At 40.2% G+C, this 27,816-nt stretch overlaps 2 protein-coding genes across 5 annotated transcripts in view; both read right to left on the bottom strand.

Annotated features, from left to right (window-relative positions):
- Positions 1-2,151: 2,151 nt before the first annotated feature.
- On the bottom strand, positions 2,152-5,932 carry LOC124140585 (zinc finger protein ztf-16-like). Of its 3 annotated transcripts, none has more exons than XM_046508231.2 (2): positions 5,865-5,932; positions 2,152-3,857 (listed from the first exon to the last, which is right to left on the bottom strand). In XM_046508231.2, exon 2 carries the CDS (start codon positions 3,507-3,509, stop codon positions 2,331-2,333), a length of 1,179 nt encoding a protein of 392 aa, XP_046364187.1. In that variant the 5' UTR covers positions 3,510-3,857; positions 5,865-5,932; the 3' UTR covers positions 2,152-2,330. The 3 variants fall into 3 exon arrangements, with proteins under 3 accessions (XP_046364187.1, XP_046364189.1, XP_046364188.1); XM_046508233.2 differs by having other exon boundaries at positions 2,152-3,534; positions 5,865-5,917; XM_046508232.2 differs by having other exon boundaries at positions 5,778-5,914.
- Positions 5,933-11,358: 5,426 nt separating this feature from the next.
- Positions 11,359-27,816, bottom strand: part of LOC124140586 (CD82 antigen-like) — a 29,935-nt gene continuing 13,477 nt past the window's right edge. For both annotated transcript variants that reach the window (XM_046508235.2, XM_046508234.2), the window contains exons 2-9: positions 26,106-26,191; positions 24,594-24,803; positions 24,012-24,086; positions 22,171-22,275; positions 20,928-20,993; positions 19,413-19,508; positions 17,935-18,018; positions 11,359-16,442 (exon numbers count right to left, since the gene is read on the bottom strand). In XM_046508235.2, the coding sequence (XP_046364191.2) occupies positions 16,380-16,442; positions 17,935-18,018; positions 19,413-19,508; positions 20,928-20,993; positions 22,171-22,275; positions 24,012-24,086; positions 24,594-24,803; positions 26,106-26,174 (768 nt within the window). In that variant the 5' untranslated portion in view covers positions 26,175-26,191 and the 3' untranslated portion in view covers positions 11,359-16,379. The remainder of the gene's footprint in view (positions 16,443-17,934; positions 18,019-19,412; positions 19,509-20,927; positions 20,994-22,170; positions 22,276-24,011; positions 24,087-24,593; positions 24,804-26,105; positions 26,192-27,816) is intronic.

The raw sequence follows: 27,816 nt of genomic DNA, 5'->3' as shown, positions 1-27,816 counted from the left end.
TAATTTTCCAAAAAATATACAGCAGACTAAGTTTCATCCTGATTTATGTTGAAATATTCTCTAGCTTGGCATTTCATGAAGTGCTGGGTTTCTAATGACGATACTTATTGTATTTCTTTTGGTGCCATAGCCTGTGTTGTGATCCAATTCAGTCCCGCCAGCTGATTTCTCAGCAAGGCGATCATGGTAATAGGAACAATGGAATCGGTCAAAACCAGACCCTGGCTAATCTGGATCACTTAAAATACCGCTCCAAAATTCTTTCCACCATATCTTTAATCCAATAATTCAGCGTTTATAATCAATGCTCCACAACAAACACAGCTACGTGAGTGAGTGAGTTGGGTTTAACGCTGCTTTTAACAGTATTCCAGTTACCCGGGGTATATCACGGCGTGTCAGCTTAATGTGGGAGGAAAACCCGAAGTGATGCAGGTCTCAGACGGTTACCACTTCAGTGAAACCCACGAACACTGGTATGCTGCTAACAAACCTAGAAACATAATCGGTGCGAACCGGGATTCGAACCCACAATCATAGGTTTCTGGCCTGCCCAAGGGACGCAAACACACAGCTAAGTACTTAGTTTCTATTGTAATTTACAACTAAGTGAGTGAGTATGGTTTAACATTGCTTTTTAGCAATATGCCAGCTGTACTGTGGCAGGGGACACCAGAAATGGGCCTCACACGTTGTACCCATGTGGGGAATGGAACCCGGGTCATGTGTGATAGAGCAAACGCTTTAACCACTAGGCTATCCCACCATTCTGCTTACACTAAGACACTCCAGTGTCATGCTCATGTTCTTCACACTGTGGGAGTTATATCATACGTATGATGCTTTATCACTGGTTTGTAAGGATATTTCTTTTAATTAACTTGTAAACAACAGAGCTCCAGATAAGCTTTTGGTGTTGTGGGTATTTTACCCATGCATTTTAAAATCATTGGGTATCAGTAATTCTATCTGGGTATTCAAATTTCTGTTACCCACTAGTTTTTACACATGTGGGTATTTAAGTTAAATATTTAAAAACACTATTCATCTAGTCCCTGCAAACTGGTGTCGTGTGGGTTCGAGAGCTTTATTAGGACTCAAAAATACCACAATACATCCACACGAAAGTGTGATGGCAAATGATAATGATGTAACTGTCATCGTGGAGTTTGGCAAGGTTGACGGAATGCCCGTTCATAATTTCAAAATAAGTTGCTGATTTGCTAATCGAATACCCAGGGTTACTTCACAATATTTTGATGATACGCACAAGTTTTATTTTTGTAGCGTATCTGTAATGTTCGTTGCGTATTTGATACGCTTTGATTTTATTTTACTGCGTATTTCTGCATTTCTGATGCGTATTTTACGCAGATACGCAGGTTTTCTGGAGCTCTGAAACAATATACAGGGGACTGACTCTTGTATCTAACAAAATTGTGTTCATATCGTGACAGCAACGGAGACAACACCGGCCATGATCTCATTACTCCGAACCAAAGTCTACACCTGAGTAAACTTTCGCTTGAGACAGAATCTAGTATTTCTAATGCATCTGAAATAGTTAAAAACTAAATATCCACATCAAAAAGAGGGGAAAGGTTATCAGGCTATGGCCTCGTGAAAATCAAATTAACAACAATTGTAACAACTTCATTAAGATCAAATTATTAATCGTTGTATGGGATGAGGTGTTGAATAATTGATTTATCAAACAGATGTTTGCTCGACGATTCATGCTGAATCTCATCCAACACTGAAGTTGATTCACAGATGTTGCACCGTTTCACCACTACATCACAATAACATTATTATTATTATCCTATTGTAGATGTTATTGTCAATATGTTTATCAGGAGTAACTCTACCCACACTTGATAGTATTATCATCCTCACTATTACTAATTAAGCTATTATTATTGATCACAGTACATAATATTATCAACATGTTCAGGAGCACCCACATTTGTCACCTATTATTATTATTATTATTATTATTATTGCTGCTGCAAGAATAGGGAAGTAATATACACTGATATATACTACTCAAAAGAAGTTAAGGATCACCCGATTCTTTCATAATGGTAAAGTTAATCTGTCATGACATGAGATATTAACTATAGTAATATGAAAGAATCAGATGATCCTTAACTTCTTTTGAGTAGTATATATCAGTGTATATTACTTCCCTATTCTTGCCAAGTTAACATGATGGCAAACATAGTTCTGTATCCACAGAAACATGGTAAATGACTGGTCCCCAAGGCATAGATAGACATCTCCTCATCTTCGCCTCACTGAATGGTCCCTGGCGACTCGCTGTGTTCCAGCTACTCCCCAGAAGAGGCCTGGCTGTGCTGGTTGATGAAATGGGAAGTAAAGCTGTACTTCTCCCCGAACTCTTCCCCACACACAGCACACATCCAGGGGTTCCCCCGCCCGTGCAGGCCCATGTGCATCAGGTACAGAGCATGGTCAAAATAAAGGATCGTACAATGACCACACAAAAATGACTTCTTGGTCTCACATGACTTGTCTTCCTTCACTGAGCTACAGCTAACTTCAGAATGTGTCGGAATCTCTGATTGGCTGGAGGGGGCTTCTTCAAAGAGACGAGCACTTGGATTGGACGGTTTCCATAACTGTTGTTGAGGGATGCCACCTACATTGTCTACAGCCGACTTTCCAGGTGTTTCGCTTGAAGGTAAAGAAGGTTGTCTGTGTTTACGTCTGCTGCCATCACTTTCTGCATCTAATTGTTCTAGTGAGCGTTTTGCCTGAGTATGTTCCAACCGTGACAGAACTGAGGTAGTGTGAGAATCTTGTTTGTTGGGTTGAGCACCATGAGTTCCAAGATGCAACAAATCACATTTCTTGTTGACAACAAGTGTCGTTTTTAGCTGTTTGGGCTGAACACCCCCAAAGCCTTGGCTGTCAATTCTGCTTAAAAACTCTTTTTCAGAAGACATCTGTTTCATGTGGTGAGTGGATGGGAAAGTCCTGCTAACGTTTTCATCATCCTCCACATCAGAAGGTTCCAATTTTATCTCAATCTGATGCAACTTTTCCCTTTTCTCAGTTGGGGAAAAACTGAACTTTTCCCTTTTCTCAATGGGAGAGATACTGTATTTTGAGGAAAGCTGAACCCCCGGCTGACAGTGATCCTGTGCCTGGTATGGCGACAATGACCTGCCCATGTTGAACATGTCCCCACTTACATTCTCCAGCTGAGAGGAATGGTCAAACACGCTGGCGCCAAGGAATGATTCATCTCTCCTATGCTTCAGCATGACGTGCTTCTTGAGATCATATTTGCGTTTGGCTGCATAGTCACACATCTGGCATTCAAAGGGCCTGGCATCAGAATGGACTGCCTGATGGTTGATGAGGCTTGTTCTGAAGGAGGACTGGAAGCCGCACAGCTCACACTCCCATCCCTTCAGAGGGGAGGCTAGCTCTCTGATGGGCAGATCTGACGGACCTGGGTTATGTGCTGTATCAGCCTCCATCGGGGAACCTTAATTTGATCATCACCTGCAATAACATCCAAGATGATGAGTGAGTGTGAGTGTGGGGTTTACACCACCCGTAGCAATATTCCAAATAATTCCAACAATATCATGGAGCAGACACCAGAAATGGGCTTCACAGTGGCCCCATGTGGAGATTTGAATCCAGGCCTTCGGGTGAACACTTTTCCTAACCGCCCCTCAAAGATGATGAACAATGGATGCAGACAGTGAGTGTGGATACTGTAGGGACAAGGAACCTGTAGGAGTAGAATTGTACAGTGAAGCCAGAAAGGTTCTTGGTGGGAGCTGGGAGGGTCTTATAGCTGTTGGCTAGTAAAACATCACCTGAAATCAGGAATAATGTTCAGTATTGTGAGAATGTTGTATTTATACATATACATGATGATCATGTTGCTTTTATTTCAGTAAACCCCAGATAAAACATAGTTCACATCAAGCTTGGACATGAAGACTGGAGCAGTCAATATATGAGTGTATCGTCGAGTACACTATTTTTGAACAACACCTATTTTCGAACAGCCCCCATTGAACGTGATTTGTTGCATTATAACGAGAGGTGTGGCGTCATCAAGACTGCTGACATGACAATGCACATGTTTGGCCTGTCACTATTGGGTTCATGTGAAGTAGTTTACACCTGTCAGAACATTCTGTCGTCATTTCGAAAGTTGGTGCCCTTGTCATGATGAAAATATAGTATACTAAACGAGCTCCCGTGTAATACCAATTATATAAATTAAGTGAATAGTTGTGGTTTCTGACGAGCGAAAGCGAGTCAGATACCACAACTATTCACGAGTTTCATAAAATTGGTTTTATACGGGAGCGAGTTTAGTCTTTTATTTATTACCTGCCATTTATGACGTTTTTAGAATTATACTGTTGAGTATGAACAGGCTGACACCTACATGATCCACGGCATAGTCCAATTGAGTTTAACAGAATAATACTTCAAACACGTCAAAAGTTGAAACGTATGAATTTAATACCATACAAGGTCCACCTTTAGAATCCACAAAATTATCGTAGGGCTAAGACTATCGCAACTCACATACTTAAAAAGACTAACGACTGTCGTTGCGCTACAATACGATCGCCTTGTGGAATGGGCCTTGCACCTCAAAGTTTACAATAACGTCACAATACCCGATGACGTAATTTGTGGAATTTTGTTGCAAGATCCATCGGCGAAACAATGCCATGTGACGTAAGCCTAGCAACAAGGTTGCTGGAAGTCATCGAGTGTGCATAAGCTTCTCTCAGTGATCTATCAACTCCACACGCAATGTCGTTGAATAAGCCAAGGGATGTTGAGAGCTTTCAACATTTGTTCGTGAAACGTGTTCCGAGAGTACATAAGCACGCGTTTTGGTATTACACAATGTGTAATACAGCAGTATGTTTATTAAACGGGTGCTCTCTTCACGGCCAAGTAATAAAGGAAGTGTGAACACTATAATCATGATAATTTGACAAATATTCATATTTTGTGAATAGGTTTCAAACTTTCAATTGCTTTTTGAGTTTAAAAACCAACCTGCAAAGAGTTATGATGAGAACAGTGCCAAAACACATCTGTTCATTCATGGAAACCGCGCTTAAGTACCAAACCAATCAGGTGTTCGAAAATATGTGACGTCACTCAAGTGTAGTGGAAATTCAGACAAGGCAATGGAGGTTACACCTTTTATCAAGGACTCTTTACTCTTTTGAAAAGTAGGTGAATTCCCTCATCCCTCGAAATATCAGCAATGCCATCAAAACTGTTCGAAAATAGGGTACGTCAGGATGATATCAATAAATGAAAATAATGTCTCGCACAACCTAATCAAATTAAACAATCACACAAACAAAGTGCCAATTCCTTTTTATTTAAATTATACATCCTGAAACATTGTCATCAGGGATGAAGAAAATAATAGATTCTAATATATCTCAGATTTCTATTATTATTTTCACCCGAATTCCAAAATTTCAGTCCACGCCAATACGATTCAAGCTAGTATTATTTGGTGAGTTGGACCATACTAACTTTTATTGGTTCGGGAAAATGAAATAAAAATGCACGTGGACTAGTCATTAGTTACAGATCACGTGACTGCATCTCACACTACAAGTTTCATAGTCAGCATTCGTGAGACCCTCTCATTCAGTTTGCAAGACAAAGTGATATTTACTAGCAACCCGAGAGAAAGGCAACACAATATTCTGATACGAAATTGTGACTGAAAACGTCTCTTTTACCTTACAGTTGCGAAAGCACAATTGACCCGACCTTTTCATTTATATGTTTAAAATTGCCTAATTATTTAAGCGTCAGTTTAGAATCACCTGTATTCAGAAACCAAAACTATCATGACCCTTCCTCTTCCCGAGCCAATCATAATTCAGAGTTACCCCCCTTTACAGTAGGATGTAAATGTCGGATCGGAAAGCAGCCGAAGACTATATCTATTAGTCCTCCGCCACCTGAAATAGAATAACGAAATTTCGCGATGATTACTTAACGAAGATAGCTGCATGTGTGCTAATACTTATAAAGTGAAAACAAGCCATTCCACTAATAAGCAATATTATTTAAAGCAATGATAAAAATTGCAAAGTGCCTTTTTCAAGAAACGTCAGTTTTTTCAGCGATGAACATCATCATTGACTATGCAAATACCAAGTTGTCGGTAGAATAATTATATAGGGATAATGTCACTGATATACGGTGGCCCCAATCTGTCTGACGTGACCCTTAATGGGATGTCCTCAAATCTTTGTTAACCGATAGCGAGAACTAGGACCTGATTTTAATGAGATTAACGGTGGCCCATACCCGCCACTGGTGAGATCATTTTCCCCTGTATATCTCTATATTTTATCTGGCGGCCGCCAGATACTTCCACTGGTGAGATCATTTTCCCTGTATAGTTCTACCTCTATATTTTATCTGGCGGCCGTCAGATACTTCCACTGGTGAGATAATTTTTCACTGTGTGCCTCTATATTTTGCCAGATACTTTTCGTTTCAAGTTGGCATTTCACGCGTGACCATAATTACTTCCAGATCAGTGCCCTGGCAATTAACAGGTTGGAGATTGTATCCGTAAGATTGAGCTTTCATACATTGAGCCAGATAAAATATAGAGTGAAAAATGATCTCACCAGTGGTGGGTACGCGCCACCGTACTGATAAAATATAAAAGAAACAATATCACTACCTTGACAAGTTATTAACTGATCTGCACATTTAAGACTTTGTTAAATGTATAATTTGGAAGACCAGTAGCCCCTGACCAGGCGGATTTGAATGGTTATGTTTACCATGGTGTGAGTATCATGTGAATAAAAAATAGAAATGGTTTTGATAACGTGGTTGCAATCCGGGTAAGAATTGACAGTCTTGTCTTTAAACAATGTATAGTTCCTTAAACTTGTTTCTCCCTCATTTTCCATCGACTGTATTCAGTCTCTTTTTCCAGCCAGATATATTCTCTGTCGTCATCACTTCCTGCACATGAAATGAAAACAGCCTTAATTCCAATGTTGTATTTATTTCGGTTAAATGACCGAAGCCAATTTTCTGTAGATACGATTTCTCGAATCCGTCGTGTTCATTATTCTTGTCCAATTTCGGACAAGGGGAGGCTACCATCCTACTTCTCTATTGATTGCTGTGTTTGGGGTGTACTTTCCATGCCGAAGGTAGAAGCGTATTGCTGTATGATCAGCATCATTCACTGCTAAGTGTCTGCAGTGCCCCATTTTGGCGTTCCATAGCTTAACACGGACCACACTATGGTGCCATACAGTCTAGTGCATCATTATACAGCATCCAACCTAGCCTCGGAACTTGGACATAAGAAGTCCCATTGACCTGTTGGCGGCTTTAGCTGCCGTCTTGGTGTTCTGTCAGTAGCACACCAAGATGGTGATATTTGTCATCAACGTCTAGCTCCACTCTCCTACCCAGAGTTCCAAGCGGCCGGCAGCCAGCTAGCATAGTACCTCTGCCACAGGCCAGCGCCATGTGACGATTCGTCACATCTTTCACAGTCCATTCAAGATATTGCATATGCTTTAAATCCGTTTCTTGTTTGACAAGTCTACACATTTTCATAAAAAAGGTCAAAGAATGGTTAACTTTCATTGAGAAAGTATGCAAATGCGTAAAAATCTACTTGTTTTTGCGTAGTTATCCTATGTTTACATTGGTTGTACAGCTCCACGTGCTGTCATCGAAGCCCAACGGAGAGCTAGCGACACGGTCACTTTGATGCATAAATATATATTGTCATGCAACTCACTGTCGCAGTTGTAGTAGCATATCTATATAGTTATGCAAAACAATATGTAAAGCGCCCCCAAATACTTGCATTAGTCCGTTCTATACTGATTTCTGAAAAAGCGCGTTTGTTTACAAACAAGAGAAAAGTCCTGTCACGTGATATGCAAATTAGCCTGTGGCAGTGGTGTTATGCTGAGTCACCACTGCGACGGAGTGTGGGCTAGCTCAATATGTCTCCACTTCAGAAGGAGTGAGTGACTTAGTTAGTATTGCTTTTCGCCGCTTTTAGCAGTATTCCAGCAATATCACGGTGAGAGACACCAGAAAACGAACAGATTCCGTCAAACACAAAACGTTGACAATCAAGATGCCTTAGATCAAAGACGTATATACATCCGTGCTTAGATCCAAAAGTCTCATGATCGTCTCATCGGTGTTCCAAGCTCAGGAGGGGCGGTCGGGTAGCCTAGTGGTTAAAGCGTTCGCTCGTAACGCCGAAGACCCGGGTTCGATTCCCGACATTGGTACAATGTGCGAAGCCCATTTCTTGTGTCCCCCGCCGTGATATTGCTGGAATATTGCTAGAAGCGGCCTAAAACCATACTGACTCACTCACTCACTCCAAGCTCGGGACAAACTCTTTGTATCTGTTTTGTTTGTTCTTTGTCTGTTTGTCCCATTCGTCTAAGGCGCCGCGATTCGCTGTGCAGAGTTGCGCCCCTTGGGCACGCCAGAAACCTATGATTGTGGGTTCGAATCCCGGTTCGCCCCGATTATGTTTTTAGGTTGTCAGCACCATACCCGTGCTTGTGGGTTTCACCGAAGTGGTAAACGTCTGAGACCTGCATCACTTCGGGTTTTCCTCCGATATTAAGCTGACACGCCGTGATAATACTGTTAAAAGCAGCGTTAAGCCCAACTCACTCACTCACTCTTTAACGCCGCACTCAGCAATATTCCAGCTGAATGACGGCAGCATGTGAATATTTGCGTCTGTTACAGACAATCCAGTGATTGACATAACGAGCACTAATCTACAGAATTTCGGATAAGATGGCAAGCAACAAACAAAGTCATCGAGTCATTTACTGGGGTCTTACGACAAGCATAGGTTGCGGAGGCCATGTATAGTTTTCTACACATGCAGAATCACAAGGGGTCTGATCGTCAACTGCATGTGCAGGGCTAATGGGGTTTCCGAGCAGATAATTCAAAGTCGACTGCATGTGGGTGAGTAGAGGATGATGCATGTTATGTTCTCAGACGAAAATAGATGTACCCTCGACTTCCTTGACAGGTGTATGGTTGTGTCTGGAGGTGTACCAGTGGACGTAACGTCGGCCTCAATGTCCACCTGCATGACGGGTATATTGGTGGTTCAGTGATGGTATAGGGTGGGATCCCCTGATGGTCAAGACGCCAGTACGCATTGACCATCTGAGGGTCACAGGACAGTACTACCGCGACAACGCCTACCACGATGTGCGCCCTGCATGCAACTACACCTGTGTCAGCACTGATTCCCGATCCTTCCCCCTTTAAGAATGTGTGGGACATCACCATCCCACCATTGCCAGCGCTGAGCCCCGTCCTCTCCCCATTTAAGATTGTGTGGGACATCACCATCTTACCACTGCTAGCGCTGAGCCCCGATCTCTCCCCTTTAAGATTGTGTGGGGCATCACCATGAGCCCCGATCTCTCCTCCTATAAGAATGTGTGGGACATCACCACAATACTATTGCCAGCGATGAGCCCCGGTCTCTCCCCCTTTAAGAATGTGTGGGACATCACCACAATACCATTGCCAGCGATGAGCCCCGATCTCTTCCCCTTTTATGAATGTGTGGGACATCACCATCTTACCACTGCTAGCGCTGAGCCCCGATATTCCCCCTTTAAGATTGTGTGGGACATCACCATGAGCCCCGATCTCTCCCCTTTAAGATTGTGTGGGACATCACCATCTTCCCACTGCTAGCGCTGAGCCCCGATTTCTCCCCCTTTAAGATTTTGTGGGACATCACCATGAGCCCCGATCTCTCCCCTTTAAGATTGTGTGGGACATCACCATCTTCCAACTGCTAGCGCTGAGCCCCGATCTCCCCCCTTTAAGATTGTGTGGGACATCACCATCTTCCCACTGCTAGCGCTGAGCCCCAATCTCCCCCCTTTAAGATTGTGTGGGACATCACCATCTTCCCACTGCTAGCGCTGAGCCCCGATCTCCCCCCTTTAAGATTTTGTGGGACATCACCATCTTCCCACTGCTAGCTCTGAGCCCCGATCTCCCCCCTTTAAAATTGTGAGGGACATCACCATGAGCCTCGATCTCTCCCTCTTTAAGAATGTATGGGGCATCACCATCTTACCACTGCTAGCGCTGAGCCCCGATATCCCCCCTTTAAGATTGTGTGGGACATCACCATGAGCCCCGATCTCTTCCCCTTTAAGCATGTGTGGGACATCACCACAGTACCATTGCCAGCGATGAGCCCCGATCTCTCCCCTTTTCAGAATGTGTGGGACATCACCATCTTACCATCGCCAGCGCTGAGCCCCGATCTCTCCCCCTTTAAGAATGTGTTGGGCATCACCTTCTTACCACTGCTAGCGCTGAGCCCCGAACCCTCCCCCTCCCCCATCACCATGAGCCTCGATCTCTCCCCCTTTAAGAATGTGTGGGACATCACCACCCTACCATTGCCAGCGCTGATCCCCGATCTCCCCCCTTTAAAGAATGTGTGGGGCATCACCAACCTACCATTTCCAGCACTGAACAAGTTTTGTCCAATTTCAAATGGACAGAGATTCACTCATTGTTCGTCCTGAAATCTGTATAGATTTCCCAAACTAATATATAATATAGACTATTTTGGGTATAATCTTTCAAGTTCCCTATACAAGACTTCGCCCAAACATCAACCACAAACTAATATAGACATGTGTAATGTTACGTCACATCAGACTGATAAAACAGTTTTGGTACTGAGAGATAAAAGTCACCTACTTGGTCACTAATCTGTAGCTGCTTGTACCAGTCTGGACTATACATCCCACTCCCACACAGTCTAACAGACTCCGAGACGACCAGTCCTTGTTTCATCCTCTAAATGCCAAGCGCCAGCCAGGGTAACAACAAGTACCATCTTTTAATGGCTTTTAGTATTTTGCAGCCAGTGTTCGAACCACAGACCTTCCGCTCTCCAGGTGGATGCTCTACCACTAGACCACAGACATGGGATCTGGCAGGAAATCAGCTCAGGTGCCCTCATGGGTATGCCTTTTCGAAAGGGAATGTTGTGGGTGTTCATACATGCGATACGTCTAGAGTCTGGGACATTTAGCAGTAACTGGACCAAATTTGGTACTAAACCACCTGTGCCTTGCGGGGGAAGCAGGAGTAAGTACCCTAATAGCTCTGCTTTCTTCATTTCAGATTTGTTTCTGAAGTCCAGCCCAGAGGTGAGACAGACAAGTAGCATGACAGCTGACAATATATCTATCACACTGCCCCATGTCCTTCTTGAATATTTAAGAACATGAGACTATGTTACACTGAATTATTTTATTACGGAATATAAGATGATTTAATCTTACAAAATATCAATTTACAACATTGGTTACACAAAAGTATAGAAAACAAGGCAGAACATGCACACAAACTGCACACAAACTGCTTGGCTACAGATCGATCCTTCCAAATATCAGCTACAACTAACAATACAATACATCACAATATGATGAGTATCTGTTATACGACAACAAAATAACACTCAAAATATACCTAAAATGCTCAAAACCTACTACAAAAAATCTATTTTTTTCACCTTGGAAATTTTGATAAAATATATATACCTGTAAGAAATGGACATGTTTGAAAGCTCAGATGATTAGTTCAATGCTTAAATGCTTGGATGAATATTCCTTCAAACCTTTTGATATACGTAGATATAAATACAAAAGGTTTTATCAAATTTGTCAACCATACCATTGATAAAACATTTTGTTAGTTTGCTGCAAAGGTACCAAACACTATTTTTCAAGTACAAAATAGTAGTTTCAAAAGGATAGATATGATCAGTTGTGGTACTGCCTTTCTAGGCCTGAACATTTTACATCAAAGCACAATGATGCATATGCAACAGGAATGGAACTTGTAAAAGTTTTTTAGGAATTTGGACAACATAGGAGCATCTTCCCGAGGCAAGAGAGTTAACTGACTTTAAAAGTCCAGTTTCCACCCTTGCCAAACTAAGCTGGAATTACTGGGCTCGATCGTAGCACCACCAGTGGCTATTACCAGTTGTGTCCCTTCTAAGCCTACCAATCAGGTTCCACCTCTCGTATCACTTCTGTTTTCTTCACACAAAATGGTGGCGACCTTTCAGGAAGATCTGATCGATAATCAGGATCTATATTGTGATAAAACAGAACCAAATCACGTGAGCACCTTGATTAAAAACATGAACAGACTTGGAAAATATCTGCTGACAACGAATTGGCGGTGCACATGCTTTGCAAATCCTGCAATCGATCCAAATCTGCACGACAGCTAATGAACCGGATTTTGATGTCGGTGCGCGATTTTGATTGAATTATGCATAGACTCCTAAGTCCAGCCAAAATGTAACTCCATAATACCAGCCTAGTTCGGCAAGGGTGGAAACTGGACTTTTATAGTCAGTTAACTCTCCTGCCTCGGGAAGATGACATAGGAGATGTGGAGGCATAAGACACCCAAGGACCTAAGGGGCCTACCATCATTATTATTTTCAGTCAATGCTTCAAGACATAAAAACCAAATTCTCTAAAAGGAAGAGCCAAAACAGTATATTATTTTTTCACAACTCATTTTACAATATTTTCTGAACAAATTATATTTAGAAATATACATCCCAGACTGTCCCCCAGAATACCAAAAGGTCTGTCCCAAAATAATTGCCCATGATTCTCAGATTATTCAGACAATTGTTACGGTATGTTGAAGGTAGGCTTTCTGTCTTTGGAAATCTTTGTTTGTGTATACAATAGTGCTACCATTGTCTCAGAATTGTAACTATTTTTGTCTCAGGGCTAAACCAATATCATTTCTTATTCCACAGCTGTCCAATATGATGAAGTGTGGGAGGCAAGTGATAACTTGAGCATGTGATCAATCAGAAAAAAACATCAACATTCCATGCAAATATTAGAATTCAGTTCTTAGTACACATTTGTTAGAAAGAAACAATCAACATTCTAAAATGTAGATGTTTAAGATAAGAACATTTAAAACTTAAATGCCACTTTAGTACTTTCATTTAAACTACAATTAGCCCCATCTGAAAAACATGGAAAATGTTAGTCTAGCCTGAAACATTTTTGTTTGTTTGTTGTTTATCGCCGCACTCAGCAAGATTCCAGCTATATGGCGGCGGTCTGGAAATAATCGAGTCTGGACCAGACAATCCAGTGATTGACATCATGAGCATCGATCCACGCAATTGAGATACGATGACATGCCCCAACCCGATCCTGTTAGTCGCCTCTTTAAAGGCTGTCATGTGGAGCTGTGACTTCCAAAAGATTAAATAATCTGCACTAACAAGACTGTCATGTAACAATAGCTAAAATACATGATACAAATTGTAAGGACATGGGTGTTCAGATAAATAAAGCCATTTACCATGTCTAAAGCCGACAAGAAGTGCCAATATTGACTCCCAATGAGAAAAATGTTGCATTTAAATAGTGTGAACTGGCAAAAGTTACATTGAAAATGAAAGACATACTGCAAATAGGACATATCATGCTTTGGAAGATTAGGCTACTTTAAATGTGTTTGTTCTGAAATGAACAAAAAATATTTATAGCAATGTCATAAACAAAGTGAAGTGAGTATTCACAATGAGAAAAGGTTAGAATAATCCAACTTGCAGACAAATGGGTCAAGCTAGAGCAAGCTAGTATCAAGATCACAACATGAATTATTGAACCATTTACTACAAGTTCAAACCTACTGCCATTACTTGAAAAAAAACACATGTTGGTTACGTTAATAAATTTTCATAAGCCGTCCATCTCTGCCATTTCTTGTTTTTGTAAGTCCAGTTTTGTAGACTCCTGGTCATTTCCAATTTCTCAGTGAAACCTGATACCAAAATAAGGCACATTTTTAAGCTTCGAACTACGAAAGAAACTGACATATTTATAGTTAATTGTGCCTTTGTGTGAACTATTACAAATATGTCATGAAGGTGTCCTGTTTCACCACAAGTGTAAGTAACATGAACATCAACTGAGATATGGGACTTCGTGACATGATGACCACAAACCAACAAGGAATAACACTGAAGAATCAACAAACATGGAATACTCTTCCACAAATTACAGTCAACAATAACATTATAGAAGACATTCTGCTGCCATTTCAAAAGCTTCAATCTAACAATTGGGTCATAAACATCAAATTTAACAATTAATGACTGTTTTTACGCTGTAAACGCAAACAAAAAAGTTATCATAAAGCAAAAATATCATGTCTACATTTTTTCAGTTCACTTCACAATTTTGTTATTGCAAATATGCTTGCAGGATTATCGTAACTTGGTCCAACATTTAGGCTGAAGCCATTGTCATGGCCATACCACGGGGCACAAATAGGCCATACTTCATCTCAATATCTAAATATTCACATATTTCACATTCCATTTTTTCCAAAGCATTTTAATCAAAGGATGAACATATGACTTAAACAATGAGGTGGTCTTTCTCAAACCCAGCTCCAAATCATAGATGTCAAGTTTTCTCAGCAACTGCAGCATTTGAGATTCACTGGATTCACAAGCTCCCAATCCTAATAGCATGGAATAAATGTTCAAACAATGCCACAACCCTATAAGCATGATATAAGCTGAATCATAAATATTTATCCAGGTACCAAATCCAGAAACACAAACTGCATAACGTGTCACATGATTAATTGTATGTTGGGGACCACAGTTACCCTATTATCATGATCAACATAATTACAAGCAAGAACCAAGCTCATGATAGATCCATCTATACTTATCAGGCATATTGCACATATTTCTATACGATGATCAAACAAGAGTGGTCATAGCACTGTAATACCACTAGTGCTTAAAAGCAAGGAAAATACTCCACATCTCACGATGAAAAAACATATCAGTGATAAAGAAATAAACACTTGAGCAAATGAACCAAATCTGTGTATTAATACAAAGATATTTTTTTTTCAAGTGAACTAAACAATGCTATATATTTGAATATGATAAACTAAAAGGTATATATATATTTTGGGCTCAAACTTATAGATTAAAACAAAATCTGATTAGAATCATTAAAAAATAATGAATGATAATCTAGATATCCAAACTGGATCTGTGTAAGTTTTCAATCAGACCATTAATGGTTATCACAACTATCTATTATATAACTCTTGAATACCATTGTCGTCAACAAGTGACATCAACCTAACAATATGCAAACTAGGATAGTCACAGAATAACATGTCATTAGGTACAGAAAAAACACCAATGTAGCATTAAATACAATCAGCAGCAAGAATACGGCCTGTCTTCAAATGGACTAGTTACCATGGTAACATGTACACACTGAGATGAAGGACTAGATTCACATAGAGTTCTACCATGTCTCTGGATAAATTGCTGAAGTATTTAGGTGAGTGAATTCCTCTAGATTCCCAAATACCATTTAACTGCATGTTTATCATGAAAGTAATAACAGTTACGCAAAAGTCTCTTTCAGAGAGTTCATTTTGTGCAGGAAAATAACAACCATATGAAAATTGCACCAACAACACAAAGTGCATAAATTATCAATTGATAAAATTGAAAAAGAATGCATTTGGTAAGTTTACTGAGGTCAGGATATTTTGAGGAATGGAATGAGACACCACTATATATTCACCATCGATATAAATAACACCACTGTAATATACAAATAAAACAGTTCTCTTGATTAGTCAATGGATGAGAGAAATAGTCTCTGCATAGCTTGGACATCTTAAACCCTAACAAATCCAAAATCCCTACATTCAAATTGGTCAGTCAGTGCCTTTTAGTTCCATCATATCCAATAGTTGTTAAATCATTTTCCTAGTTTCACTAAAATACCACAGCAACCACTCAATTTTATAAACCTGAGCCACAGAAATATTGTTAAGATGTAAATGTTGACTTCAATTACAAAAAAACAAAACAATTACACATACAAAACAGTCCAAGCTAAGCAGAAATCAGAAAAAGAATATCGGAATATAAGCTTACAACAATAGGTGATGTCCTAATTGAAGGTAATGGACTCTACCTGCAAAAATCTCTAACAGCTGTCATGGAAAATGTACAGATGCCATTTTTCTGTAACTACAATCTATGACAAAAGAGGTGAGGCCTTTCCATGTCTGACTTGTCACAGGCCGAGCACTATGTTTCTTGCTATGTTTTGTCTACTAAGGCATTTTCTACTGTCGTTCACTGGTGTCCTCAAAGATATAATCCTCTGTCCAACTCCAATGCTGATTTGCACTGTGAAGTCTAATACAGACATTTAGCACTTCTCTTCTGTGCGGATCTGTCTGCACAGTGCGATGGCAAACACCAGGCCAATGATCTGTAAGGACAACATATGGAAGTATATATAACCTACAGAACAGGTAAATCACTATGTCTTTTGAACTGAAGATACAAACTTATGTGACATAAATACTTTCACCAAATGTATCCAACTTGTCAATTAATCTTACCACTTGCTGTTCACTGTTAATCAAATATACTACCAAAAGAATTTAAAGAGCACCTGAACTTTTCACATTGCTACAGTTAATCTGTCATAAAAATGTAGGGTACGTATATTGCAGTGCAAGCACAAAGCGCAAACATTATTCCCCGGGGCAAAGGATCAGTTTTCATTCCATAACCCCAGCTGCCTTGTCAGGCGCTAGAAGAAGAAGGTCAAAAGTCATATTTCCATCTCATCCAAAAGGGTACCCATTTTTCTGCTTAGTGAACAGAGGCACATTTTGAACAAAGTCACTTCCTAAGGAGACACCACATGTGCTACATGTGCTTCAGTGTGGGGCAGGATCAAAGTCCTAGAAACTCTTAGGAGCCACACTGCCCAAAGCGGTGATCCATCCAACTACTCTCCGAGACCGACTTTGCTTATCTTCACCTGACTTGTGACCTGTGCGCTGTGCTCAGGACCACATGCCACCATGACAGATTAACTATAGCAATATGGAAGAATTGTAAAGTTCATTCAAGTAATATATATTATTAATTTCCTCCATGTCTAAGGTAAGGAAAACAATATTCAGGAAGACACAAACAATACTTTGAAGGATAACAGCCAGGCCACATAGGAAGTGTAGTCTTGCCTTGGCATCACACATAAAGAACACCATTCAGTAGCATCAGTGACCTGATGCCTATCTTAGTCATCCTAAACATGGAACTGTGGATCTAATCTGCCACACATGAATACATGTATAATGAAAAGAATCATACCCCAAGAGAGTAAAATTGTGCAACATCTACATCTGGACAATGCAAAGCAGTTATTGAAAGAAAGTTGGTTTGGTTGGTTTGTTGTTTAACGCCGCACTCAGCAATATTCCAGCTATATGACTGCAGTCTGTAAATAATCGAGTCTGGACCAGACAATCGAGTGATTAAAATCATGAGCATCGATCCACGCATTTGGGATCGATGACATGTATCAACCAAGTTAGAGAGCCTGACCACCCGATCCCGTAAATCGCCTTTTACGACAAGCATAGTCGCCTTTTACGGCAAGTATGGATTGCTGAAGACCTATTCTACCCCGGAATATTCACGGGTCTTGAAAGAAAGAGCAAACAATCCACACCATCATGGCACGACACAGTCATTGAAGTCACAGAGAAGAACCACAAGATTCCCTTTATAGTTGGCGAGTACAAGCATTCGGTAGTGGGGACCTATTTTGACTTGGAATCCCAGCATAGAGCATTATTGATACTTTTGGCAGAAAGAACTTAAGTTTCTATTCAAAGACCAACATAATTCTGCATAAACCTGCCACATAATTAGTTGATTTAGAATATTTGTGTGCGTAATGTTACCTGTATTCCAGCAATGCCACATCCGACACCAATGATGATGGTGCTGTGTTGTTGCATCCATTCAATCAGCTTGGCCTTGCATCCCTGTACACAAATAATAGTAGGATGTCTTAAAAATACTACTCATAAGAAGTTAAAGAACATATTTTTCATATTACTATAGTTAATCAGTCATGGAATGACAGATTAACTATAGCAGTATGGTGAGGTGAAATGGTGTTTAACATTGCGTCTAAGATTATTGTACTTATATTCCGACGTGCATGCACATGTATGTGTGGGTGGCTGCTTGTACTAGACCGGACTGAGGCCGATTTATAGTGCTAGCACACTGAGATACCATGTCGCAGTTTAACATGAATACCCCACTCAGACACAGTATACTGACTCCAAGCCAACCAGTCCTTGTTTTAGCCCCTTAATGCCAAGCGCAAGACAGTGTAACAACAAGTATCATCTTTTAACGTCTTTTGGTATGACACGGATCGAACCCCGAACCTTCCGCTGGAATTGGTCTTGCACAGAAGGTCGGCCCTGTGGTCTTCCTGAACATCGGTCCAGGGAGAGGAAATGGTGTCACAGCAGCTCGGTACATTGATCAAGTCTTGAGACCACACGCCATGCCTCATTTGGCACGTCGCCGCAACCACGAGTTTCAGCATGATAACGCCCGTGCCCACACTGCGAGAGCAACAAGAGACTTCCTCCAGAAGAATGGCATCAGAACCATGCAATGGCCTGTCCTCGATCCCAATTTAAATCCCATTGAGCACTTGTGGGACAAGATTCAAAGGCAGCTGAATGATGTCCGACCAAGGCCGACAACTGCAGCTGAACTGCATCAGGCGTTCCTCAGACTGTGGGCTCAAGTGCCTATGGCCTTCATCAACCGCCTAATCCATTCCATGTATCGACCTTGCACGACAGTTATCAATGCACATGGCGGACACATGAGATACTGACTTTTGATGCCATTTTCTCAGAGACTAGTGTTGTGTTTCACTTTAAGAACATTTGACACTTTATTTTCAACCTTGATGTTCAGTTTTGCCAAGTTTCATCTTTTTAAAATGTCTCAAAGCATGTTCACAGTGTTCGGACAAATAAAGTTTCTCATATATCTATCCATGGTGATGTTTCTTTTGCAATTCCGTATATTTTAACTCATGGCTACACCACTCGTGAAAATATCTTCTCCCCCCCCCCCCCTCACTCAATGAGAGAAACATGATATTACACTCAACACATGAAATATCCTCTATGTATGCCGGGATATCTTTAACAAAAAGGATGGTAGTTTGGATGTTCACATGGTTGAGAAGGGTTGAAATGATTTTGGCATTAAAACCCAAATTAATCATATATTTCTTATCACCAACGTTTTAGAGGATCCAGAATATGAGTTACTCTCAAATAGCATTGTGCATCAGTTCTCAAGGTTCTTATGCATTTTCCAATGCACTACATGAAGTACCAACCCTTTTATTGTAGGAGCTTGCCCCTGCCTGACATTGAGTCTTGTCGACCACCTCGTCGTTAACACCCCTGGTGCAGCAGGATTCAGGGTAGACAAGCTGAAAGCAACATCACACAATACATCTACAGAATACCAGACACCTATCTGCCATGTTTGTTATGGCATGCAGCAGCATGACTAGTTTTAGAAAAGGGTGCTGAAACTCAAAATATGCAGAAAGAAATTACTATGGATGCATTTGTAGGGTTTAATATGATTTAACCTCAAAATTTAATATCAAAGCAATTCACAAACATCTATTGGGCATTAACATGGAAACATTACTTGAAAATAGAAGTTCCATAATTGCGTGCGGCAATCTCACCAGTTACATCCATGATGGCCACATTTCCACAAATTTTTTTTCATTGCTTTGGTGGGTACCCCTGTTATTTTAGCAAGGCTAAGGAAGGAGCTACACATTCTTTACCAATACAGCCAAAGGTATTCAGTATTCTGTATTCTTGCTCAAATATAAAATGACCAACACCTTAGTCACCTTAGTCTACAAATGGTCTGAAGTACTAACGCTGTTTTAACTAAAAAATAAGTACCGGTACCTCACATTGGACAAACAATTTCCCATAACCATAATGCTTAAAGGTGAAAATGTAGCAGGTGCCTCGATTCAAATAACTTAGGAACAGATTCCTAGAACCAGAGACCATATATCGGTATATGGTCTCTGCTAGAACCACCCCAGACCCTCATCCCTTAATTTCAAACACTGAGTGATCTTTATGTTAGTACACAAATAAATTCTATTTTCGGGGAAATACAAAGTATATTTTCACAATATTAATTATCAGCATTTGGAATTGCCTAGTGTTTGGGAAATGTGTGGTTTCAAAAAATACCTTCTTTAGTGGTTATGTGGTCATCAGTTCAAATGTGTCCTAATGCAGGTTTTTGTTGGTGGGAAAAGAAAAGAATTCTGAATTTCCTTGGTTGTAGATGGTATTAAACCAACTTTAACTCTTGATAATTATATTAATCAATGTAACACAAATTAATAAAGTAATTCCCCCAACCTCAAAGTTTGCCTTTTTTCACCCTTCCAAAGAGAAGTAACTCTAATTGAAAGTTGGCGTAATCCTTGCTATCAACAAACGACAGGTTTGAAATTTGACCGTTAAAAAGTTTTCTGAAGCAAAATTGTTTTTATTTGTAACTATTTGCAACAATTAAAACTATCGATTCTTATGCATATTATTGGCAATATCAATTTTCATTCCTGTCCATATAGTACAATCATAGACCAAACAATTGCAAGACACTGATAGATGATTATACCGTTACACTACTACATTGTCCTAGTGGTAGAAGAATAACATGTTCATCTCAAAATGCTCAAGTTCATATTATCCCAAGGACTGAAGACTGGTTGACCATCTTATGTGAATAAGGGTCATCATAATAATACCCATCCAACATAGTTTATATAAAGGATATTTAATGATGGTTCTCAAATACTTACCTTTGTAGTGATGCTCCATTTGCTGTTAACATAATCCGATGAGTTTGTTCCACCACAACACACAAGCTGAAACAAAAACATAGCAGTGAAGACAACAAAAAGGTCATCTGATTTTAGAGTTGCTGTCAGCATTCTAGATAGATCTTCAGCAAGCCATGCTTACCGTAAAAGGCGACTATACTTGTCGTAAGAGGAGACTAAAACCTGAAGTGATGAGGGTCAAGTTTGGTGAAACCTACAAAGATGGGTATGGTCCTGACAAACCTAAAAACGTGGGCAAATCTGGAATTTGAACACAGCATCACAGGATCATGGCACACCAGTGGCACAAATCCTGCACATTGAATTATGGTGCCTTAGACGACGGCATCACCTGTGTCCCCCACCCAGTAACATTGTCAGCCCTCCACTAGGATCTAAAGCAACAAGAATCTAGAAAACCAGGCACAATTGTACTCAATATGACATAGCTGAAATTAACATGTTTACTGGTAGGAGTAGAAGTAGGGGTTAGGAAAAACAGGGTTCAATGTCTTGTTCAAGATTATTGCACTGACATAGCAACAGGTGTGTGAGTGCGTGTGATTGTACTAGTCTGCACTAATGTCATTTCTTAGTGCTAATCCAGAGAAACATTGCCAGTTTACAATGGGTACCCACTCAGAAACAGTATACTCGAGCCGACCAGTCCTTGTTTTATCCACTTAATGCTGAGCGCCAGGCAGGGTAACAACAAGCACCATCTTTTAACATGTTTTGGTTTGCATGGCCGGAGATAGAGCCAACAACTTTCTGCTCTATGGGCAGATGTTCTATCCACTAGACCATGCAGGCAGTCTTACCAGTTAGTTGTTCAATGAACGAGTGTATTTCATTACCAGTTGCCGTGTAAAACACCAGTGCTACAATACATATTTACATTTATAGTCGTCAGTTATAGTTTTAGATTCAGTTTTAATCATGTTTGTTTGTTGTTTAACGCCGCACTCAGCAATGTTCCAGCTATGTGTTGGCAGTCTGTAAATAATCGAGTCTGGACCAGACAATCCAGTGATTGACATCATGAGCATCGGTCCACGCAATTAGGATACAATGACATGCATCAACCAAGTCAGCGAGCCTGACCACCCAATCCTGTTTGTCACCTCTTCTGACAAGCATAGTTGCTTTTACGGCAAGCATGGGTTGCTGAAGAGCTATTCTACCTCGGATGAGGACAAAGCTGATAGAATGACAGGCTTACCTCTATCTGCACCTTGTCAATTGCATCTCCAACTGAAGACCTGTTGGCGAAATCATATTCTTCCTTGATTTTCCTGTTCAGTTCCGCTTCTAGCTTGGTTTCCAGCTACAAGAAAAACTATATGGTTCAGTATCTTCAAGTGGAATATGTGAACTTACCTGAATATTGTATTTATTATTCACAATTTCAATTATGAAAATGTGTCAATCAAAATACATTGCATGTATATTCATGACACAACCTCATAAAAAAGGGAAAGTTTAGAATGCTCATTTAACACTTTAACGCAATCGTATCCTGTAAGAACATATATTTTCTGCCAACTTTCCCTGAAGCTGTAGGGTGCCTTCTTCCCCTACTGGGAAGGTTGCTATAAACAAGTTACTGAATTAATTTATTTGTTGTTGTTTAATCACTCAGCAATATTCTAGCTATATCACAGTGTCCTGTAAATAATTGAGTCTGCACCAGACAATCCAGTGATTGATATTGTGAAGAGTGATCCACACGGTCCTCTTACTGAAAAAGGTCATAACCAGGAAAGATATGGCTTCCAGTGATCCACATCCCAGTGATCCACATCCCAGTGGTAACAAGTCCCACTTATACACAATACAAAGCTATTGAGTGTGAGTAACTTAACATTTAATGTGACATCTGCTATATTTCAGCCAACCATAGTGATGAGAATAAAGTATCTCTACTTGACTTCATTATTATTCTTCCTTGTCCAGATGCAAAGTCATTTAGTCCATTCCATTGGTCTCCAGTTCACTGCTATAGTCCTAATGGTCTACTTCACATGAACCAACAGACATGTGCAGCACATCAACCAGGGTTTCACTGGTCCTAAAGTGCATGAGTGAGTTGGTTCTAACACCATATTGAACAGTATTCCAGCCCAAAGTGATGCAGGTTTCAAGACATTTACCACTCTGGTGAAACCCACAAGCATGATTATGGTACTGACAAACCTAGAAACATTGGGATTCGAACCCACAATCACAGGTTTTTTTGCGTGCCCAAAGGACGTAACTCTGCACAGAAAATTGAGGCCAAGTTTCAATTCAAACAAGGAAATACCCATCCATAATAACTGTAAGGCATCACACAAACATTTTATTTTGTTTGCTGTTGGTACAGTAGTAACCAATGCATTTCTCTCCCCCTTCAAACAACTTTTTCCCTCTCTCTCCCTCTCTTTCCACAAACATTTCCTGTCTCTTCTAAGTATTTGCAAGGGTTGATTGACAAGTTCTCAGCCTCACATAGAAGTCATTGTGTAATAGGAAAAAAACAATGTTGTCGACATTACATGATGAGTGAGTGAGTGAGTTGGGTTTAGCGCCGCTTTTAACAGTACTACAGTTATATCATGGCGTGTCAGCTTAATGTGGGAGGAAAGCCCCAAGTGATGCAGGTCTCAGACATTTACCACTTCGGTGAAACCCACGAGCACGGGTATGGTGCTGACAAACCTAGAAACATAATCGGGGCGAACCGGGATTCCAACCCACAATCATAGGTTTCTGGCGTGCCCAAGGGACGCAACTCTGCACAGCGAATCGCAGTGCCTTAGACGACTGGGCCACCCGTGCCCCCCATTACATGATGACGCATATATTTGAGTCACTTGAGCAAATTGTTTTGTTGAGACAAGTCAGGGTTCTGTGAAATGGCCATACCCAAAATGAGCAGTGATATCGTACTTCCAGATTGTTGTTTGGATTCAGTGTGCAAGAGGTCAGCCCAGGTTTTAGCCATAGACACAAATGATTTCAAGAACAAGTTCTGAGTACAGTTGAACATATAAGCAGGGAAAATGTGTGATGCCAACTCACATCTCCTCTGTAGAGAGCCACCAGGATACCAGCAGCTAGCTCACCAGCAAACACGACCACCAGGAAGAAGATGTACTGAAACAACAAACACACTGACATCAGGCTTCAACTCCCTGCATGATGTCTTTATTCTCATCTTTACAAACATGTTAAAAGAAGACAGGTAATTTTTTCAACTATTTTTTTCTCTTGTTCCACAGTCAGAAAAGACATATTTACATAACATGGGAAAGTGAGTTTGAGCTACCAAGATTTCTCTGAATATACTGTATTTGACCTAATAAGCGCCCAGGGCGCTCTAAAAATTAAAAATAGGGAGCTCTTATTAGAATAAAGTTTTGGTGAAAAAAACAACAGAGTTGAAAGTACAGTAAAGTACGGTTATAACGAACTCAAAGGGACTACTAATTTTAGTTCGTTATAACCGTAGTTCGTTATAAGCATATATACAGCAAATAGTCGGGACCAAAAAGTAAGTTCGTTATATCCGTCAGTTCGTTATAAGCGTGTTCGTTATAACCGTAGTTTACTGTACTTCCTCCCTGAGTGAATAAGTTCAAAGAAGGAACTTTTCAAACTTACAAAGCCAAGCAGACACTGGCTGTTTCTGATGGCCCCACAGCATCCACAGAATCCAACAGCAAAGACGAAAGCACCGAATGCGATGAAGATATATGCTGCATATTTAAGTAGCTCGCCTTCACCTTTGACCTGGATGACATCCAGGTACGACTGGATGTTGGGGTCAACGAGGAACCAAATCCCAATACCCAAGATGGCTGCCCCAGACAGCTGAGGAGCAGAAAACAACATATACTGAAAGCTACTATGCAGGATCATATAGATCGATGATATGGATGACAATCTTAATTTCTAAAAACCTTGGAGTTTTTCCACTTTTAGCAACTTGTGTTGATATATTTGATATAAAAAGACACGAGGGTGAGATTTATCATCCAACATCATTTGTCCAACTTTTTAATTGATTAATTATTGTAGATATAGTAAAAAGCAGTGTCTTAAGTGCAAAAAGTACTGCTTACAGCTTCAGTAGAAGAGTCCTGTGTAATACCAATTTTATGAAACGAGTGAATAGTTCTGGTATCTGATGAGTTTTCGCTCGTCAAATACCAGAACTATTCAAGAGTTGCATTATTACTTTTATTTATTACTTGCCGTTTAAAACTTTTTTTTAATAATTTCAATGCAGTGTGTGAATAAAGGCAGACATCTTCACGATTCACAGCATAATCCAATTGAGTTTAACAAAACAATACTTCAAACTCGTCAAAAGTTGACACATATTAATTTAATACCATGCAACCGCCTACCTCTAGAATTCAGGATTCCTTCCAGAAAGTTATCGTAGTGCTAAGGTTGTCAATAACTCCCATAAACCTAGGCGTACAATTGTCATGATGCTATGATCGCGTTGTGGAACGGGGTCCTGCACCATGTTTACAATCACGTCACAATACCCTATGACCTGATGACGTAATTTGTGAATTGGTGTTGCAAGATCCTCCGGCGGAACAATGCCATGTGATGTCAGCCTAGCAACAGCGTTGCCTGGGTCATCGAGGGTGCATAAGCATCTTTTAGTGATCTATCATCTCTATACGCAATGTCGTTGAATAAGCCCAGGGATGTTGAGAGTTTTCAATATTTGTTCGTGAAACTTGTTCCCACAGTATATTAGCACATGCTTTGGAACTACACACAGTGTAATACAGCTGTATGTTTATTAAACAAGTGATCTCTTCACGGGCAAGTAACAAAATCTAGATATCCATATCTCCTATGGGAGCCAGTTTTGGATGATAAATTACAGTATCTCATTATTCTTGTTCTGACAAAATAAAGAAACATTTGTGCATATTTCCTTTGAACATATTGAACAATGTCAGATATTAGCATGTGTAGTTATGGCAACATCTGACTTGTCAGGGGGTTGAATACACACTGGAAAGTATTTGTGAACACAGAAAGTCATAGACATAACCCACCCTTAAATACACAGGCTTCCATCAAGCCTTGAAATGATATATATCTCTTAACATACAAATTCCTGCCCAACACAGGGCAATGACTTACCCAGAAGATGAAGTTAAAGACAATGAGTAACACTCTGGCACAGCCGGCTAGACAGTCTCCGCAGCCCATGATTCAGTGGCAGTATTCTGAAACAACAGTGAAGCCGTGTGAGTGAATGAGTTAAGTGAGTAGCTTGACATGCTATCATTCAAGTGAGTGAGTGAGTGAGTGAGTGAGTGAGTGAGTTGGGTTTAACGCCGCTTTTAACAGTATTCCAGTTATATCACCGCTTGTCAGCTTAATGTGGGAGGAAAGCCCGAAGTGATGCAGGTCTCAGACGTTTACCACTTCGGTGAAACCAATGAGCAAGGGTATAGTGCTGACAGATCTAGAAACATAATCGGGGCAAACTGGGAATTGAACCCACAATCATAGGTTTCTGGCATGGCCAAGTGACGCAACTCTGCACAGCAAATCGCGGCACCTTAGATGACTGGGCCACCCGTGCCCCCCCTATCATTCAAGACTCCATGTGTGTCTGGTCATATTATAACCATGTTAATACAGCTGCAAACAGTAGAGACATTAACAATTAAGGCATCAAATATAAACTGAGGTTCCGATTTCGCCACCAACCAAAAATGTAACAGCTCTGGAAGTGAGAGTCATCAAAAGAGATTAATAAACCAAAGATCTTCTCTCACCATCCCCACAATAGGTCAACCTTCAACTAGTGCTGCAGAATCAGGTCACAATATTCATCTGAGAACACTGGACATGCTGTATGAATTGATTTGTGTAAAAGTTCATTCACGGGTCTGACTCAAATCAGACACAAAATGTATGACATGTTTTATCATGTTTTATTATCCCGAAAGAAGAAAAAAGATGTAGCAATGAATTTGCAGGAGTGGGTTTATTTATCATTGATGACATTGATCAGAATCTCAGAAATGCCCATGCAATAACATTGGTCAAGCCAGGAATGAACATTATTATATATGCAGTACTAACAGCCATACTCAACCACCGTATCATAATGATTACTTTGACATTTCAGAATATTGATTTACGTCTTGTGGGGGCAACACATGTCATTGAACACAACATGCATTATAGTTCAGGGTTAGAACTAGACCTAAAAGTTTTACTAGGCCAGGTAAAGATGAATTGCCCTAGGAATGTTAAAACAATGGGGAAATTGGGAATTTTGTACAAGCCCGCAGGAATTTGTGCTAGTGCCGAGTTAGCAGGCCAGTGTAAATTTTTAACCCTGCAGTTTAGTTTTATTGTTAAAGTCATCAGCAAAAGAATATTTATCATATTTTGTTTGTTGTTAAATGCTGCAGCCATTATTCCAATATTCGACTCTGGACAAGACAATCCAGTGATAAAAATCATGAGCATTGAATTACGCAATTGGGATACGATGACATGCATCAAACAAATCACCAAGTCTGACTGTTTTTTTTACATAAAATGTTCAGTGAATGTGGTTCCCCAATGTCTGATCTAAACAAACATTGTCATACCTTTTAATTGCCTGGTTGTATCATTGTTGAAATTTATGAAAAATGTTACTTGACCAAGGGCAAGTATGACTATTTTAAAATGCACCTGCCCAAAATCAAGCTGATAAATTCAGTAAAATGTTACATTTACAGAACTGACAATCAGAGATACACCTGTCCTCCATGGATTTTTTCTGTAATAAAAGAATGCAACTGACCCATTTGTCTTATTTATTCATGTTCAGTAAAGTGATCCCTCG

This window comes from Haliotis rufescens, unplaced genomic scaffold (genome assembly GCF_023055435.1).
Source record: "Haliotis rufescens isolate VD_foot unplaced genomic scaffold, xgHalRufe1.0.p SCAF_6, whole genome shotgun sequence".
In the NCBI taxonomy this organism is placed as follows: domain Eukaryota; kingdom Metazoa; phylum Mollusca; class Gastropoda; order Lepetellida; family Haliotidae; genus Haliotis; species Haliotis rufescens.
The sequence above is the reverse complement of the archived record's forward strand: the minus strand, read 5'-3'. Positions and strand labels throughout refer to the sequence as shown.

Coding starts and splice junctions, on each gene's coding strand:
- LOC124140585 (XM_046508231.2), bottom strand. CDS start 3,509: ATGGAGGCTGATACAGCACATAACCCAGGTCCGTCAGATCTGCCCATC.